This window comes from Botryllus schlosseri, chromosome 11, assembly GCF_051294905.1.
Source record: "Botryllus schlosseri isolate E-star chromosome 11, Bs_hap1, whole genome shotgun sequence".
Lineage (NCBI taxonomy): Eukaryota > Metazoa > Chordata > Ascidiacea > Stolidobranchia > Styelidae > Botryllus > Botryllus schlosseri.
The window spans coordinates 10,852,791-10,872,738 of NC_137246.1; the positions used below are offsets into that span (position 1 = coordinate 10,852,791).

At 39.5% G+C, this 19,948-nt stretch overlaps 1 protein-coding gene across 3 annotated transcripts; it reads left to right on the forward strand.

Annotated features, from left to right (window-relative positions):
- Nucleotides 1–2,113: 2,113 nt before the first annotated feature.
- On the forward strand, nucleotides 2,114–19,345 carry LOC145450654 (protein phosphatase 1 regulatory subunit 36-like). 3 transcript variants are annotated; one of them, XM_080329165.1, is made up of 12 exons: nucleotides 2,114–2,139; nucleotides 2,203–2,270; nucleotides 2,336–2,422; nucleotides 3,955–4,161; nucleotides 7,069–7,191; nucleotides 7,298–7,423; nucleotides 8,363–8,515; nucleotides 9,723–9,946; nucleotides 11,526–11,667; nucleotides 14,996–15,145; nucleotides 18,105–18,202; nucleotides 19,140–19,345. In XM_080329165.1, exons 1-12 carry the CDS (start codon nucleotides 2,128–2,130, stop codon nucleotides 19,235–19,237), a joined length of 1,488 nt encoding a protein of 495 aa, XP_080185291.1. In that variant the 5' UTR covers nucleotides 2,114–2,127; the 3' UTR covers nucleotides 19,238–19,345. The 3 variants fall into 3 exon arrangements, with proteins under 3 accessions (XP_080185291.1, XP_080185292.1, XP_080185293.1); XM_080329166.1 differs by having other exon boundaries at nucleotides 7,087–7,191; XM_080329167.1 differs by lacking the exon at nucleotides 7,069–7,191.
- Nucleotides 19,346–19,948: the final 603 nt, after the last annotated feature.

Genomic DNA, 19,948 nt, shown 5'->3' on the forward strand with positions numbered 1-19,948 from the left:
GTTTTTTCAAAACCTAATCCTAATCCATGCTCATCTCTGCCGCTGAGGCAGACTTGGACAACTCAATGTCCCTCAAATTTCAACGACTACTTCACCTCGGAGACAAAAGCGCACAAGTACAGCACACGCGTGTCAACGAAGAACAACTGCCATATGTAATGTATACGAATAAAGATTCTCTCTCTCTCTCTGATCAAGACTGAATACAAGAAAACGCATTGTTCTATCAGGTATGCCGGACCCCAATTGTGGAACAGCATCTCGCCGGCTATTCGACAGTCGTCGAGCATGTCCGCATTCAAGTCGAAATACAAGCAATTTCTTCTAAATCAATACTAGCCAGTCATCAGGATTACCGGACCACGACCTATCGACCTCGCCTTCCGCCACATGCCACCTCATTTTGTCGCTTGTGTCTTATATTCTCTGCATTACTTTTCATTCAGTGTGCATGCCTCTTATTTACTTCGCCTAGGCCAGTGGTTCCCAACCTTTTCGACTCATCGCCCCCTTTTCAAGCTCAACACCGATCATCGCCCTCCTAATTTTGTGAACCGAAAAATTGGCAGACAAACTGCTGTAATCACCGGCGGGTTGACTTAAAAAAAGGTCAACTTACCGGCTCGATGTCGAGTTTTACACTTTTGCAACTAAATTTTTGTGGGTTGACTAAGAAAAAAAGGTCATTTCTCCGATTTGACTCCTATATAGCCGTTTTACCGCGTCATCGCCCCCCTATCGCTCCCTTCGCTATTTTCGCCCCCTGTCGCCCCCTTTGTCCATTTTCGCCCCCCTATCGCCCCTTCGTCATTTTCGCCCCCCTAGACCGCCAAATCGCCCCCTGGTGGGCGATATCGCCCACGTTGGGAACCACTGGCCTAGGCTAAGGTGGGTGTCTGATCTTAGTGGCTACTCCAAGTTGTTTCGACACCTTCCTATCTTTTCATTGTATCGCAGTCTTATCATAGCAATTTACAACGTAGCTACGTTGTAAATTGCTATGGTCTTATGATGTTTTGAAATGATGAAAATATTAATAAACCTGATTGATAGATTGATTAATTGACTAGATAATTGTAGTTGTCTATTTTCACTGAATCCGAAATGCCAGTATTCTAATTCTAATCTAATTTGGAAAAGCTGAAAATTTTCTAGTTGTCAAAGTCTGCCTTGAGGAGTTGTCGAAGTCATTTCGATACCTTCCTATTTTTTCATTTCATGTTAATCCTGTGGTGCTGTGAAAAGATATATTTGAACGAACCAGAGGACGGAGTTATGTGACCCGGGAACAAATGAAGCTCGGGTCGTGATTTCTGAAGCATCAGCATCGAAATCTTTCCCGTTCATCTTGTAAGCAGTTCTTAGCATCCATTAATAGCACACTGTATATTAATCTAACAACAATTTAGTAGTATATATAGACGTTAGCCCTCCAAATATAAAGTCAACGGTGTTCACCGAGATGGCGGTCGACTGAGGTATCACATTTACTGATCGCAGAATTCTCGTCAAAGGCTGTCCGTTTTACTCGTCAAAGCTGGCGGGAAGTATGCAACAAACATTTCATGAAAATCCAAGGTTCGGGCTTAGATTTGGGTTTGGGTTTATTAACCCATGCTGGAAAAACTAGGTGAAAATGTAGCTCAGTGATGAAAATTGAGTCAAGTTTGGAGCAATCACCAAGACTAGAAACATTGGTGTGGAGGTGATGGCATTAATCAATTGTGGCATAAATTTTTTGAAACAATCAATGTTATTTATATTAATAAAGTTTCTTTACGATAACGATACGCCATCTTTGATCGCCAGTATTTTTACTTGTCAAACGAGAGCTGGTGATACGATGTTCTTTTTCATTCTCTACTAGTTGCTGACGATTACCCCTGACGACTGATGGCCGAAAATAATCGGGTTCATTTCAATATCAATATACTATTTACTTAAGTTCTGTATCTCCAAAAAGTTCTTCAGCTCTACCAAGTTTTTTTATATCCATGATCAATGATCAGTCACCATAGAAACTAGATGACGCGCGCTTCACGCTCTATCACTTTCAAATCAGTGTTGTGTTTTGTTATGTGCCGATTGGCAGATCGTAAGTGGTTCGCTCAAGAGATATAAGATAAAATGACAGATATCGTAAGTAATGTCAGCATTTCAAGTACCTTCTATTACTAATTTTCTGCTATATCGCACTTCTAGATCATACCTACATTGATAAAGGGCCACTACACTTGGAATGACAATGATAATTGTCTCGAATTCGTTAGGTTCGTCATAATAAGTTATATAAAATATCATGAGTTTGTGTTCAAAAGTAGATTGTTACTTTTAGTGATTCCTTCAACGAAACAAGAGTGAAAAGGAGAAGAAATCAAAATACCACTGCAGGTCCTAGAGTACCTACACGTGCTAAATATGAGTAAGTACACTACAAAAAACAATTAGACAAATTTGGTCTCAAATTTAAGAAATGAGGATGATTTGGTCTCATTTTCAGCAATTTTGGTCTCACTGATGAATTGAGGTCTTAAAATTGAGCAGCTTTTTAAGACCATATATAATTGTCACAATTATTTGGTCTTAAAAATAAGACCAATAAAACGCATCTTATAAGACATATTGTGCTTATTACGACAGTTTTTGCTGTGTCAGTATTTTTGGTCTTAAAATTGAGACCGATTCAGCTTTTTAAGACCATATATAATTGTCACAACTATTTGGTCATAAAAATAAGACCAATAAAACGCATCTTATAAGACATATTGTGCTTGTTACGACAGTTTTTGCTGTGTCAGTATTTTTGGTCTTGTTTTTAAGACAAATTTCGCTAATCAAGAAACGACATGATTTGTGGTCTTAAAAATGAGACCCGAAAGTTGACATTGGCCAGGATCTCTAAGATATAACTAGCTTGTTGAGACAGTTTTTAATGTGTCAGTATTTTTGGTGTTGTTTTTTAGAACAAATTTCGCTAATCAAGATACGACATGATTTGTGGTCTTAAAAATGAGACCGGAAAGTGGACATGGGTCAGGATCTCTAAGACATAACTAGATTATTGAGACGGTTTATGATGCCTCAGTTTTTTTGGTCTTGTTTTTAAGACAAATTTTGCTAATCAAGAAACATCATGGTCCGTAGTCTTATAAATCAGAATGGTAAATTGTCTTGAGCCCGGAGCACAAGACTTAATTAGCTTTCTTTGACAAATTTTGATCCATCACGGGTCATTGCAAATACAATCTAGCGGTGACTTGAGAGCAGAGAGCCAAAACGTATTTGGTGGTGCCATGTTTGTCCATTTCTCGTTGGTCACATGTCACACTTCAAATAAGTCAAATACAGGATGCATTTGCGCCAGAACAAAAATTCAAAGTACCGTACCTTGTCACTTTTCACTGACACAATGGTGTTGCACGTCGCATCCACCACAAATACTATTATATACTCATACTACACTATATATTGTTTGGAGGATTGTATACAAGTTGGTAAGTGTTATATAGAATTATAATGTTATAGAATGGGTAGGCTATATAATGAACTGCAAATCCAGGTATATTATGCTTCCCTTCATGCAGAACCTAACACTGACATGAATACCCACACAGCTCGCGTTGGCAACAATGGTCTTATTTTCGAGCAATTTCAGTCTTACTTTTGAGACGAAAAATCGTTGTTAACACCGATCAGTCTTTAAGACACTTTTTTTCTAAAAAGTCACTTTAAGACCATAAGACCAAATTTGTCTTATTATTTTTTGTAGTGTACCAGTATCGTGTAGAACAGTGATTCTCAATCTATTTAGGTTGTGGGACCGGTAAAATTTTAAAATAAATTTTGCATACCGATAAAATTTCAAATTCCAAATTAACATAAACTGTAATTACAACGAATGTATGCAATTCAAAACAAAATGGTGGAAAATCCCATCCCTCTCTATTTTTAAAGATTTTCCGGCTTCAATCTGCAATCGCGTGGCCTTCCGTCTGTCCGTGGTGACGCAAAAACCATCGGTCCGCCACGGAGCTCACCAAAACTAGCGGTTTCAAATCAGTCTGGCGACATTGTCACTTTGAACAACGTGAAAGATGTCGCTCTCGATCATCTCATTGAAGAATTGGACCAAAGCAAGGGTTCCGTATCCTCATCGTTCAGGTGAATTTGGGGTCTTAATTGAATCAAAATGTGAATTATGAATTGAATCGGCTTTTCATTTATGGAAAATGTACCGTGAATGTGAAGCTGAGATCATATTTTGCCAGGTTATGAGATTCTATATGAGGTTGAAGATCTCTCGTTAGACTCAGTCTAGATTCAAGTGATCAAATGATATTAGGTCTGCATTATCAGTTTTAGGTTGCTATTTTAAATAAATTGATATCGTGAGGTAGCTCTACTGACGGCTGCTGTTCTAACATGCAGTTCTAATAGTTGCTATACAGACCCCATGCCGTAATTTGTATTAGAAGGGGGTTTCATTTGTCAGAGTAAGTTTTTAAAAGAACCATAGGTTTTTGACGTCACACTCACTTCATTACTGCTTAATTTTACCTCAAAAATCAGTATTTCGTGTTTAACTATTTTCTGTTCATACTTTAGATAAAGTTCTTTGGAAATAAAATAGGAACATGTTACTTCTGCAGATTTTAAGCCCAAAACTAGCTTTATAGTGTAAGCCAGTGGTTCTCAACCTTTTTCACCTCGCGGACCGGTAAAATTTAAAAAAAATGACTGGCGGACCGGTGAATTTTAAAAATTGAAATTAAGCCAAAATGTAAAGCATGCAGCCGTTTTTTGCAGTTATATGATGCTAGAGAGTGACATTTAGAGGGTTTTCATCGTGATTAATTATCTTAACGATGGCATCCATGTGATTTTATGGTAGTCAGTCTGCTGAGTCAATGTAAAATTGCCTTATCCAGATAAACGTGCTACTGTCGAGAGTCGTTTACAGTTCTTTCTTGCCGAAGGCCGTGGGTTTAACCGACGACGCCAACTCGAATAATATTATTCTCTTTGACAATATCGATACAAGAAGCGTTTCAGAGTCGAACCAAGCACCTTGTCGTGCTACCTTGCTCGTTGCCCACTGCCACCGGACGCATAGGCTACTCTACATGAATACAATGCGTGACGCAAGAAAACACCTTACAGTAACTATACCGGCAATCCGTGCCTAAAAAGCACTTCGTCAACCCATCCCCAAAAGCCTTGATCTTGTGCCCCACAGGTCAATAAAACCACAGTTGGGAGGATGTTCTCACCTTTGTGAGCACATTCATTCTACTCAGTGTAAGCAAAAGAGTTTAAGTAGCTTAATTGCGTCAATAGCGAAAATTTTCCACCATTCCTGACCGAATCGGTTTTCTCACTGCCGTATTTTTGGCACGCCTTTCGGAGTCGCATGTTAGCCTAATCTTCATTATTATGTGTTGGTACGTCATAACGCGGTAATGGCTGACGCCCAAATACCTATTTCTATAAATCATGTGTATTTCTCGGAGACGGGCACCTAATATGCAAGACATTTGGTGACACTAAATCGTGCAAAGAGCGAAAAGAAATTGAAAAATGTTGAAAAAAGTTTCAAATAAAGACGATATGATTATTGTTCATCATGGTTGTAATGACTCGAGTCAATTTGTGTATTGACTCGACTTGTACTCGAGTCATTGCACATGATTCGGACCGAGTAATATGACTCGAGACTGGGTCTACCAAGACAGGCATTTCATTGCAATTTCGAAGAATAGTAAAGTTACCACGCTGATATTATTTCGTCTGTCAATACTGGTACTTGAAAATGCTACCTGAAACTGTTAAAAGTGACGAAAATGAGGATATTATGAATGAGAAGCATTCGATATCACCGAGTAGAGTTGTGAAAAGTGGGTCTCACATGACATTAACTCGAAACTGAAAATTCCGCACACAATGACTTGGACGCGGACTCGAGTCAAAACACTATGACTCGGACTCGACAGTCTACTCAGTGACTTGGACTCGGACTTGACTCGGTGGTGAATTGAAAATGACTCGAATTGACTCGAGTCAAAACTAAAAAAGTGAGATTGACTTGTGACCTGGAACCTTATGACTTGGATACAACCCTGATGTTCATTTGCAAAATAATTTCGGGTTCGTTTCAAGCTCAGCCCTTCTCCTGTTAGGCGGTTTTGGGTGCCCCGGTTACGGTCCTGCACAGAATGAATGAATCGAAGACGAATGCTCGCGCAAAATGCGCTGTTTAGCGATGAGTCAGCTCGTACCTTTTCAGTACTTGTCGCTCGCATGTCGTCAAATGACACGTCTTGAACTTTATGTCAAATCGAACATGTTTCCAGCCCTAGTGTTACCTCAAGAAGTTCTGAATCCGTTTAAAATTTGATGTTTTATTTATTTGATCAATGGACAAGCCTTTTACATTGCATCTTGAATTTAAGGTATAAATCTGTAATTTACCTGGCCGACCAGCAGGAATGTCGTCGCGGACCGGCACCGGTCCGCGGACCGGCGGTTGAGAACCACTGGTGTAAGCAGTAATCAAGATATTGTAAAATTAGCTATTTTCGGCTCTTTTGGCAAAATTAGACGTCCATAGAGGGTGCGCGGTGCATGAACCCAAAATCATGATAGAAGAATTTCATTTCGTATTTGGGGCCATACATCAAGACTACATTTTCAAACTCTTTTATTGATTACGTCACCCTACTGTGACAGCTAACATCTGCCGAATCTTCATTGTGCGATCTCGAATCGAATGTCTGATTGAATACAGTTGTGTGCGAAGTCGCTGATTTGCTTGATCAAGTACGGAAGGCCAAAGTTACAACAGAATTCTCAATACATTTGTCCCTGAAGATGAATCGTATACCGTAGCTGAAGATGTAATTTCAGTTATAAGAGAATTTGTAGCTGCAAGGAAGCACAAGGTAGTCCAATTTGAAATTAGATTTTAGGATTTTAACATGTAAATGCAGAAGTATTAAGATTTGTGCATCTCGCCAACACTGGTTAGAAGATGCATTCCATATTTTGTAGTGACCACTAAGCCCCAGGCAGAACTGTTTCAGGTAACAGACAGCACAAGAAAGCGAGTAATAGTGCCAAGGCGGGGAAAGCAGCAGATAATCAAGAAAAGCTTAACAGGCAATCGTTTCTTCAGCAAAATAATATATTTATAAGGTAAAACTCAATGGCTTCTCAAGGGTTTTTACATTTGTAGAAGTACTATCAAGTTTGTGTTGTATGTTCTAGAAATTTTCTAAGTTTTTGTTTCTATGCGATCTAGGAAACTGGAAAATACGAGAGAATTCGACGATTTTCTTCTGGCTTTATTACAGTACTTCACATGTTTCTTTGATCAACTCGAACAGGAACTAAAGCCGCAAAAGACCAGCTTTCTTGAACCCAGCAAGTATGCACAGTATTTCGTGTCTCTTATGAAAAAAAAATGTTATAGTGACTCTACGGCTTTCCTGCGAATTTCCACACGGCAATCACATACATACTATAATAGTCAAGAGAAGTGTGACCTGCTCTACGGCCTTGGACGCTGCATGCCAGTTCTTTTAATACTCTTTAGTTCCTTAATTCAATCAAAGTTACAATATACCATCCTCTTTTGGGAGCTGCCAGTAAAACTGCACTCAAGCCACTGCAAAAAGTACAACATAACGCACTCCGTATCATAGCTATAGCCCCAAAGGGGCCTGGTTGTCCAGCCAACAAGTCGCTGCTGAAGAGATTCGATGCCTTAAACATAAAAGATATGCGGAAACTAGAAATCGCCAAGTTTAGCCTATGCATCAGTTCCACTACGGTCATTTCCCCGAATTTTTCAACGACTTCTTTACCTCGGAATCAAAAGCGCACAAGTACGACACTGGTATCCACATCGTCCAAATATCATACGATCGACCGAAAAAATCATAGCTCCATCAAATATGCCGGACCTGACGTGTGCACGGTATTCTGCCGGCTATCCGACAGTCGACAATCATGTCCAGTGTCCACATTCAAGTCGAAATACAAGCAATTTATATTAGATGAATACTAGTTCACCCTCAAGATTACCGGACCACGACCTGACCTAACGATCTCGCCTTCAGTGACATGCCACCGCATTTTTTCGCTTGCTTTTCTATACCATCTTATTTTCCTTTCCATTCAGTGTGCATGCCTCTTCTTCACATCACCTAGGCCACGGTGGGTGTCTGTCTGATTTCAAAGACCACTCCAAGTCGTTTTGACACCTTCCTATCTTTTCAATGTATCGCATTTTTTGTGGTGTATTGCTAATAAAAAAATAAATAAAAAAAATTGCTAATAAACCGAACGAATGTATTTTCGACAGAGCCGAACTGAAAGCTCTAGCCGATACCAAGAAGAGGATGGAAGTGACTAGGCGACGGCTGGCACAATCATATTGTGTTCTTATCCTGGGACTTGGCATACAAGATCAACACCATATGGGATGTGGGAAGAAAAGGGTATCGAACACACACAGGTAATTCCGACAGAAGAACCATGTTATTTGTTCCTTATTTTCTCAACATTGGCTCGATTACCAACTATAGTCTCACAATTACCTACCAGAGTTGGTCAAAGTAGTCAAGAAAGCTACTCAAGTAGAAGTAGCAACGAAAAAATCTACTAAAGTACGAGTAGAAGTACTTCTTCCATAAGCAACCTAAAACTACTTGAAGTAGAAGTAGAATTGACTGACTTTAAAAGTACTCAAGTAAGTGAGTAGTTGTGAAAACGATCCTAGTTCGTTTACAAGGATTGTAAAAAGGTGCAAATTGAGCTATGCGAAAGGTGACGAGCTTGATTCACATTGATGCATACCAACAGGTATCCAATTTTCGATAGCATAAGCATTCATCCACATCATGATAGCATTGATATGGAAATGCGATACTAATCCTCTGCTTTCTCGAACAGCATGTTTTAGAAAATAGCATGGTACGACACTATCCCCATATTATAAGGCCCGCAGTTTAGTCGAAGAGCAATACGCGAATTTGCGAATCACACAAAATGAATACCACTGGTAATAGATTTTTGATAGTAATTTTTGAAAATATATTCAGGTACCGTGACACAAGGTTGACAGGTTGACACCGGTTGTCATGACAATTTCACCGATAAAATTTATACAAGCATATCCCAAAACCACTTTCTAAATTTTCAAAATCCAAATTGCAAAAAGTATATGGTTTTGCTGAAAAACTGTCAAATAAAAGTAGAAGTAGTCTAAAAACATAACCACTGGAGTTAATAGTATAAGTACCGGTAGGCAAGATATAATTAGGCACTCCTAAAAAGTAGTAGACCAACTTTGTATCTGACCACCTCTGATTATTTGATAGCTAATTTCAATAATTCAAATCTTGCATTTTAAAATATAATTGGGATCAGGATTAGATAAGGAATGTAGCTCTATCAAACCCAGATAAAATCGTTATTCAAGAAACTGTGATCTATACATGTCTGCTATGCTCATTTCTTGTCATACGGCTTTTGCTGTGTTGGGGTTACCAGAGCGGATGCTCATTATAATTCGGCTGAAGTTCTACGCCAAATTTCCCTCCTGCCTCAAACCTACCAAATTTAACCGGCACTGGAATGCATTTTGCTCAGCGTGATGAGACCAGTGCTCTGCTCACGCCTGCTATGTTATCCCCACAAATTTTTCCACTTCCATTTTCCAGGGACAAAAAAATGTACGAAGACCTCTATCTTTTCTGTACTTACGTCGTTTGGATAACGTTTCGGCGAAAGGAATTTGACCTCGTGAAAATCGAAGTCGGAAATATGCTCAGGTCCGAAGTATTTAATCCTGCGCTAAAGCAAAAAATCAAATCGTCAATCACCGCCGAAGCGAAAAAAGAAAATATGATGAAAATCAAGCAAGAACCTGCAAAGCCTCTCCGTGGTAAAAATCTGATGTGAAGTCAATATTCCGGGCTATTTTATATTTCACCACAAACAGTAGATGCGGTCAGTAACAAATCACCTCGACTTTTCCAAGTAATCAAGTAGGATCTGCTGACCTTCACTATTTATTCATGAACTATCTTAGTGGATCAGCATTTCTCTACAGAACTCCAAGAGTTTTTTAAGCAAAATTACTTACTTTTTACACTTTTGATTTTAAAAAGTAGCAAGTGGTTTTGGTTTAAGTTTGCATCACTTTTATATGTGAATATAATTTCGAAGATTGTCCCTATTTGCAGTGTCAATAGTTTTTTTTTGTGTTAGTCGTGAAGAACCATCTTGCAATTCCACTTTCAAATCTAGTTTCTGAAACTACCTTTTTGTAGTGTCATTAGTGATTGTGGATGAATTTTTCAATTTGGAAAGTAGTTATCTGCAATTGACTACTTTCTTGTTGTAACCAAAATTTTTGAAACTATTAACGTGAGTAATTTTCAGACATTTCCCTTTGTACTGCCACCTGCAGTAGCATTGACACGTACTGGAAATCGGTGTCTTCGACTTGTGATTGAGTCAGGGTTGTAACCAAGTCACAAGGCTCCGAGTCACAAGTCAATCTCACTTTTATAGTATTGACTCGAGTCAAGTCGAGTCATTTCAATTCATCACCGAGTCAAGTCCGAGTCCAAGTCAGCGAGCAGAGCGCCGAGTCCGAGTCATGGAATTATGACACGAGTCCGAGTCCAAGTCATTGTTTTGACTGCTCTGTTTCCAGTTGAAGTCTTGGTAAAGACTTGATAAAGTCTTGGTAAACCCACTTTTTACAACTTTGTTTAGTGATATCGAATGGTTCGCATTTATAATATACCAATTTTCCTCACTTTTAGCAGTTTATGGGCGCATTTTCAAGTATCAGTACCAACAGACGAAATCCCAATAGTGTGTTGGCTTCGGAATTACAATGAAATGTCGGTCTTCGTCGTCTGAGTCTCGAGTCAATGACTTGGTTCGAGTCATGCGCAATGACTCGAGTCCAAGTCGAGTCAATACACAGAATGACTCGAGTCGAGTCGTGTCATTTCCGTATTTTGAATAAATGACTCAAGTCAAGTCGAGTCATCAGAAAATCGTGACTCGAGTCGGACTCGAGTCGAGTCATGACTCGAGTCATTACAACCCTGGATTGAGTAAATATTTATGACATTACTTATGCTACTACTCCAGTTGTGATGGTGACTACTTTCATCACCTCTGACAATCTGCGTGTCTGCTGTTTCAGCTTGCATTGTGGTCTGGAGAAATTAACAAGATACATCAATTCCACATTTGAACCTTGGTGTCAGTACTTCACTGGCAAAACCGAAGAACCTGATACTTTCAACAAATGTGACACATCATATGTTGCCTTGTACAGAAATGCTCTCCCCGTGCACATCGATCACCTTTCAATATATGTGATTAATGCTGTTATACTCACGGTTTCCTGCTTTCTTGGTACCGGTATTGTAAAGTACACTCACATGATGAAATTCATGTATAAACACTCAAACTGTGTTAAATGTCCGCTGTGCTTTCAGAACCTACGAAAGCAGATCCAAACGCTCCTGGCCAGAGAGCACGAGAACTACTTGCTGTCCGACTACCAAAGTTAGAACGTCTGACCCCGGCTCAGCACAGAAGAATGAAAGGCAACGCGCCAGCGATTGGAACTTCTGTAAAGTAATATTTCTTTTGTTTTCATATCGTTTCATCGTTGAAAGATTAGAAGTACAACTAGAGCCGTAAAACTTAATTACAAGTAGCAGTAACGATTTTCAAGATATGCCAAATGCAGGGGTGTAACCAAGTCCCAAGGTTCCGAGTCACAAGTCAATCTCACTTTTATAGGTTTGACTCGAGTCAAGTCGAGTCATTTTCAATTTATCATCGATTCAATTCCGAGTCCAAGTCAGTGAGTAGAGAGTACGGTGGCGAATTCTATAATAAATAATGAAAGAATTTCCTACCGTAAATAGTATTATTTTCAATCCAAAATTTTATACTCCAATATCTTTACTTTGTTATGCATCGTCTTTTTTTAGACAGCCTAACAATTTCATGGAGTTGCCAGTAAAATTTAAAGAATTGTTCCTAATTTTTATATTGAATAAATCCAAAACTTTCTCCTGTAATAGGTATAGCAATGCTTCCACAGTTTGATATTGAGCTAAATTTGGTGTCCGTGGTTTTCAGGAACCTAGCAATTTCATGGTGTAGCCCAGGGGCGGGCAACTTCTCCAGTCGGCGGGCCGGATATAGGAAAATTAAGTTCTTGGCGGGCCGGATTGCTGAATCGATACATTATTCGCCCATTTATCCACATATACAAGGAATAAACAGTATTTAATGAATGCATTTTAACGACAGCAATGACTCTTCAAAGCCATTTCTCGCCGATAATTACGAATACAATGTGAATTTGAGAACAGTATTGTCATACATGCGCCGCCATGTCTGCTCCTCGCTGATCAATTACCACACGGTGCAATCCTTAATTAAGATTTCAAGGCTTTCGATAAGCCCGGTACCCCGATGTATCACTTCATTAGGGTTAAGTAGGCTACATCGTAAATGCCGATAATGCAAGTCTTCTCGCTTTTACGAACTTACGCGTAAGTTCCACTCTCGCACGCTGCGCACTGCGCACACATGTATAATAACATACAGTCACTAAAATATGAAGTTTAAGCAAGAAGTGGGGAATCTCGGCAGACTGGAGCCGCAGGCCACATTATCATGTAAGACGGGAAACAGTCGGCGGGCCGGAAAAAGTCTTGTAGCGGGCCGGATCCGGCCCGCGGGCCGTATGTTACCCACCCCTGGTGTAGCCAGTAAAATTTGAGAAAATTTTATCTTTTACTTTATTCAATGAATTCCAGACGTTCTCCTGTAACAGCGATGCTTCTAGAACAGTGGTTCCCAAACGGTGGGGAATTCCCCACTGGTGGGGAATTCAATGGTTTCTGGTGGGGAATAGGCGCATTGGTTCATAATTATATATAGGACAGTCTAAATATTCATGGATACACACGCGCAATTACCGTTACCAGTTAACTGCTCTGGATTGTACGTATCGAAAAATATATTGTGTGTTGTTCACAAAACCTTATTTTCAAATCTCGATGGCAATCATTGCGTCACAAACGCACCCAGCAAGACTAGTTTGACGTGAAATAATGCTTTCGCGAAATTTTGAGCTTAACTGGTATCGGTTCACAATACGTTTCATGTTGCAGTTATAGGCGATTATCTTGTGTACTGGTGTGGTTGTGTGTCTTGTGTAGTCAAACCAGCAAATAGCTGCTCTGTGATGACAAAAGTGATGGGTAGTGGGGAACAGGATCGTAACTGCCGCACCCCAAACCCCCCATGGGGGGGGGCAAGCTCGAAGAAGGCCAAAATTATTTAAAACGATATATATAGAATATACATATATGTTTAATTGTCCATAGACTGCTTCATGCCTAGCGCTGAATGTTCCTGTCCTGGCGATCTTAACCCCACAGGACAAATGCATCCCGCAGGGAAAAATTATTTTCCAGTAAAGCAATACCAATTTGAAATCTTGTGTGCCTTTTAGTTTTGGTGATTTTCATATCTTTTGACATAGCAGATATAGGATGTCCCGAAATAGCATAATGTAACGAAGTCAATATACCAACAGGTCCGCCGAAGATGTTTAATTCTTATTTAGTGGTCCTTCCTTTTCCAATACACCTCACTCAGCTCTACCAGTGAATTTGATTACGTGAGCAGACAGGGGATAAAAAATTGATAGCAAAATATATGCAATTCCAGATTTACAACGACGCACTAAGACAGTAGACCCAATGTAGCTGCTAAGTAGCCGGGGAAAAGCATACAGGGTCAGGGGGCTGAGGGGTTCTGACGAAGTGCTGTTACAGTCTTGGTGGGGAATGAAGTAAAAAAGGTTGGGAACCACTGTTCTAGAGCAGTGGTTCCCAAACGGTGGGGAATTTCGGGATTTCTGGTTGGGTATAGACTCACTTTTGAAAATATCTTTACAGTAATATTCTCCTTTATTAAATGTCGTGTTGAAATGCCGACCCAATATTTCATGGCTCATTTGCAATTCAACGATTCATATTATCAGTGCCTCCAATTAGCGAGAATCGCCTGGATAGCGACACACGATCTCCAGAAATGTTTTTATTCATTTGTACACCATCATCGGTCTTGAAACGTAGTGATAGAAAAATTATGATTCGTTGTAATAAGAGCTCATATTGCTGAACATGTATTCAAGGGAGATCTTGGACTCGCTAATTGATAGCACATCCGAACTCATTACAAACGAAATTACATATTTATGTTATTTCAAGTTCTTTTAGTACTGTGCGAAAGTGTAGTTTACTGTGGCTTATATATATATCGCACGCATGACTTTGTCAACATGGGGAAGTTTATCTGACCCATGTATTATTCGGCATTTACGTATGTAAATTGATGCTACCCCGCAACATTTGGAAACTTTTCAAACCCTTCCTAATTTTCTGTTGGCTGCGCGCCGGGGTAGATACATATATCTACATAGGTGTGTTTACGGTTACCAGTTCACCGCAGCGTTAATTTTATTGTATGCTGATCAATTCCGGGGATCTTAACAATCCCCAATGGCACGTACTATTTACTATGCAAAGTCTTGCAAAGTTTTGTTGTAGGTAGCACTTTAAAGGGTGGATGTGGATATAGAGATTTTAGGTGGGGAATGAAGGCTCGTAATTAATCGGAAGTGGGGAATTAGGGTAAAAAGGTTGGAAACAACTATTCTAGGGGTTGAAATGGATCTAAATTTGATGTGCAGCGTTTTTGAACAACCTAACGATTTTTTCAAGTAGCCAGTAAAATTTGAAAAAATAAGTTATTTTTGAAAAGCCCTAACGTGCAATCTACATATTGATTGTCGCATCGACATGTAAATTAGTAAATTATTTCAGATAGTGTTTCGATGAAGTGTCAACAAATTTACTCACAACTTAACTTGCAGTCAACGGTCAACTGTGCTCGTTTCGCTACTACCACTCCCAAAAGAAGAGTCGGATTATCTGTTCCACTCGCTAGTCGGCGATAACGGGAAAATGGAACCCAGAAATCCAGGGATGGAAGATTTCGCTTCTCATATCTACGTCTCGCAAAAGTGAGTGTAAGACACCATTGTGTAACTTACTCAGAAATTTTCAAGACAAGACTTTTATTAAAATATGATGTTTTATATCAATCATTCATTCATTTATTAAATTCTCAACATTTCAAAATACAACTCGATAAAAAGTATGTTTTGCCTACTTCCAATACTTACACTAGTGATTATGTAATTATCAATTCCACTTCTACTTAACATTTTTATGCAAAGCTCCTTACTTATTACACTTTGGATTTGTGAAGTAGAGAGTAGTTTTGCGGTTGGGCCTATGATTGCAGCACGTTTCTGAATGGAATTGTCATAACTAGACAAAATGGCGCCTTTATCACAGAAAAATAAATAAATTTAAAAATACTGTACCTGTTTGTACTGTCATCAGTCGATTTGCATCAGTCGCGAAGACATATTTTTCGATTTTCAAAGTAGCCATTTTCGTATATCCGCTTGAAGTATGTGACCACTCAGCCAAATTCTACTTTTTAGAACTATTTCCTTAAATACTCTTCCTACTTTCATTTTCTACTTCCACTTGAAGTAGTTTTGACGTGTCTTTGAAATCGCTACTTCAACTTGGAATCGAGTAGAAATTTACGTCGTGAGAGAGATCTGTTCTAGATGGAGAATGACTAACAGCTTCACTAATGAGTATGATTTTCTTATAAAGGACAAACCTATGGATTGATGTACATTGTGCAACGCGTGACTGCACGGTTGGGCAATCAGATACAGCTAGAAATCCGGCATTGTTACGAACAATTGCAGCGCCACAATAGATCATTGTTATGCTCATTATATTGTGGAGTCTCGGTTTGTCAGTAGAATGCCGATGGGAGCAAATAAGAGCAATTTTGGGGTAGTTGCAGTGCTTTGATCAGATTATTATATATATTTTCGAAATCAGTACGACATTAGCCTTCTTTCAAAGCCAGTTTTTATAAATTTTGCCCTTGTTCGCAAGCTACAAGTTGTTTGTGAAGCTACGAGAAATTGCCAGCCGTCTCTGATTGCCTTACTATGTAATCACGTGTTTCGCATCTATCTGTAGTTTAGTTATCTATATCGTAATACTATATTCTGTTACTATGAAACAAGACCTACCGGTATATTGTCGAGATTTCAATCCAACCCAATAATGTTGTTGATTAAAGCTGTTTGTGTTGACTAACGAAATCTATGTCAAGAGCAATATACTTCCGAATATAGTTTTCTTTATTGCTGAATGGGATTATCCCAGTTACGAAATTATCTGTTACTGCCTCAACTGACCACCTAGCAGTGAATTGATTGAAACTGACAGGAATGACCGTTGGCACTAACAAATGATTGTAATCTGAATTAGATTCATCCATTTTTCAGAGCTTGTCAACCTTGCAGGAAATCATATGTTTAACTAGATCCGAAGTTAATTTACCAGTAGAGTACTGCAGTTTTATCCACCACACTGGTATTTGCATTTGCATTCAATAGGACAGAAGAAGTGTTGATTGGGGATGGTGTGAACGCGAGGTTCACGTTCTGTGTGTAAATCTCAAAAATTTAGAGGTTCACGTTCACAAACGAACCTTGGTAGGTTCTGCACTGTGAACCTTTTTTATATATTACAATTTTCACTTCATTATAACATCTTTGGTTGAAATTTATTGCATTTCAACTGCGCGGGCCACTCTATGCATGGCGTTGGCAGCATAAAAAAATCAACACTAAACGACCATACACCTGGGCAATCTCAAAAATCTTACTTGCTTTGGTACAAAAGTTTGCTCGAAATATCCAGCTTTCCATTTGTGAATATTTAGTGACTCTCTGCTGAGCTTGACCCGAAATCACACAACATCAAGACCAAATACACTATAGTCAGCGAATGATGCTTATTCAACCAATCAAGAAACTTGATACCGTTATTCGATATAAAAATAAATCCAGCAGGCGTACGGTGTAATTCTTCATATGTTCATTGTATCATAAAAACCAAATCCGTGTGACTGGGGTGTTAGCTACTGCTAACTTGTTATTGGGGTAATATCGGTAGCAAGTATAGAAACCCGTTTTACACTGCTCAATATCAACGTAGCAATACTCAGACGCCGAATACATTGTCCGGTCTGGCCTTGACTGTTAAGGCGTAAACTTATATTCCCTTGCAAGTCCTCCTAGAAATTGTTGGCAAAGCGACGGAAGATATTGGTTTTATGGGATTATTATATCATTTGATTGCCCTGGTTGATACATTCGGCGAAGTTTAAAACGTCAAAATGGATTTCAGCGTTGGGGCATTATGTGGCCCGAGTCGTCGTTAGGTATAGTGTACATGTACAAGTTCATCAATATAGGCTATCACTTTACTGAAATGTAGGGTTGGAATTAGCAATATGGCGTCACGTTACGTCATGAGGTTCACGTTCGCGTTCACACAGAACCTTTCAAAAAGGGTCGCGTTCACACGAACCTGAACCTTTCAGAGGTTCACACCGTGTTGATGCAATTTAGTACTTTACATCCGGAAAACAGTGTACGACCGGTATTTGATTGCATAATCTCCTTTGGCAGTGGTGCTCACCTGTCGGTCCACATCAACTTATAGGTGGTCGGTCAATTCTATTTCATTTTTATTCCAAATTGAAAATTGTAAGAGTTTGAACGCTTGTCAATTAATTAGGGAAAGAAGACAACAAATCTTGAATAAAAAAATTGAGAACGTAATTTAGAACTCGTTCTGATGGAATATATAGTTCATGCTTCATGGTCTACTTCGGATTTATCCTAGCAAGCCGCATTGTGCCAAACTATTGAAAAGTAGGCTATAACTTGTTTGAGACCAGTAATATGTGGAAGATGAGTGCCATTTTTATACTACTGGCTCCAGCTTCAGTGAAAATGCACGGCTCCTTGCTCCGGCTCCAAAGCCCTGCTTGTGTACCGCAAATACTCATTGCCGCACTTTTATTTCGATCAGAATTGGCATCATCGGAGAACAAGCCGACTTTTTCAACATGTCGAATTTAATGCCAAAATGCCTGGACAATGAAGAAGATGAAGAATCGAATGACGGAGGCGAGTATTCGTTAAATCCTCCTCGAGAATCATTCCACATAATAATGCCTAGATAGACCTCCAACATTTAGGTAGGACTTCTGGAGTCGACCTCGGTAGGACTCGAACCCTCAACCCATTGGTGTTGTAGCTGTGGATTATACCACTACTCTATCTTGCCGCATACATTAGTGGTGATAAAATGTATAGTGAAATCGCAATGAACACAGGTCGGCAGAACGCCCGTACCGCCCTCATCATCTATAGTTTTGAAATAACCTATTTGTGGCGGCACTGGTCTTTCTGCATTATGCCGAATGATGCGTGTTGTGAAGTTGTTACTCCGGCATCATAAGTAGTCAGTAACAAAATATTTCTACATGTTCGTGTTCGTAGTAGCAGTAGATTTTAGCGCACTTCCGCAGTTCTACTTCTACTACAGTTTTGAGTTTATTAAGCAAAACTAGGCCTAGAATACTTCCTTTTTCACTTACTTTGAAATCGATACTTCTACTTGAGTAGATAGTTACGACATGACTTGAGTACCAACTATGATTACTTTGACCAGCTCTGCTCGCTATTGGCTAATAAAAGTCTGAGATATCACAGCCTAATGTACTTATTGAAATCCGGATGCTGATACTTTTAATCGAGTAGATACGCGGCATTGTATCAGATCTGATTATACATAAGAATTATGATTAGTATCAATGATTGCTTCGACTACCTGTGATAAGTTACAAAGCTGTCGACAACTTTTATTTGTATTGCACGAGAATGAATGCGGCATGTGTTGGTAGGAGACTTCGATATGTCAGATTGTGGTCCGGTAATCTTGAGGGCTGATTAGTGAGCATATTCAAGGTTTTATTCACTCAAGTGTATAGATTCGCATCTTTCTCTTAGATTTCTTGCTAAGTAACTTCGCTTTTTATTCATGGTACAATGCAATTTACAGCCAACACCCGCGAAAGCAATGTATCCACGGACAGCGAACGAAGATCCAGCAGACAGGCCGATGCGATTTCGAGGGTTACTACGGCGGAAAAAAGATGACTTTGTCGTTTGCGCACTGATTTTCAATTCTATAATACCTATCAGAGAAAAAATGTACCTATTACTGGAACTCATATTGCGAAATACATCAACGTTGTTTCGTTTGTACGTGGGTGGAATTCGGTGATTCACGCGGGGCATGGGGCATAGTGCGGAGTGGAGTCAAATTTCCAGCTCCAGATGCGATGCGGGTGCTTTAAAACGTAGTCCAAATCCAACTCGGGTCCTAGAATCCATCATAACTTCAGTCTGCAAAACTCTGTATAAGTCATCCGTACCGAGAAAACTGCACATAAAATAGATCTAAGTAATGCGATAGTGTTTTATTATCAAAATGAAATGTCATCTCTCGAGACCAACACGCGAGTGTTTCCATCGTCATGTATGAGTTCCATAGGTCATTTAGCAATTTTGCCTCCTGAACATTACAACAGAGGTTCTCAACCCTTCTGTCCTCGCGGGACATTGACTGAAAAGGAAACGTAGTTCGCGGCACCTCAGTACGAAGATTTGGTGCTTCTATGCGGCAGTCTGAATCTTGCGCTGCCGATTATAGGCGCAGAAGCCTGTCTACGGATGCTAATCGTTGTAATTCATACACGTGATCCATGACTTTAATAATTCATACACGTGATCCATGACTTTAATAACACAATAGCACGCCAAACTTGATGATGATAGCTGACACTTAGCACAGCAACAGCAACATAC

Excerpts from the sequence above, each read along its gene's own strand:
- LOC145450654 (XM_080329165.1), top strand. Across the intron at positions 8,516-9,722 it reads AGGGTATCGAACACACACAG|GGACAAAAAAATGTACGAAG; the intron begins GTAATTCCGACA and ends TCCATTTTCCAG. Across the intron at positions 9,947-11,525 it reads ACCTGCAAAGCCTCTCCGTG|AACCTACGAAAGCAGATCCA; the intron begins GTAAAAATCTGA and ends CTGTGCTTTCAG.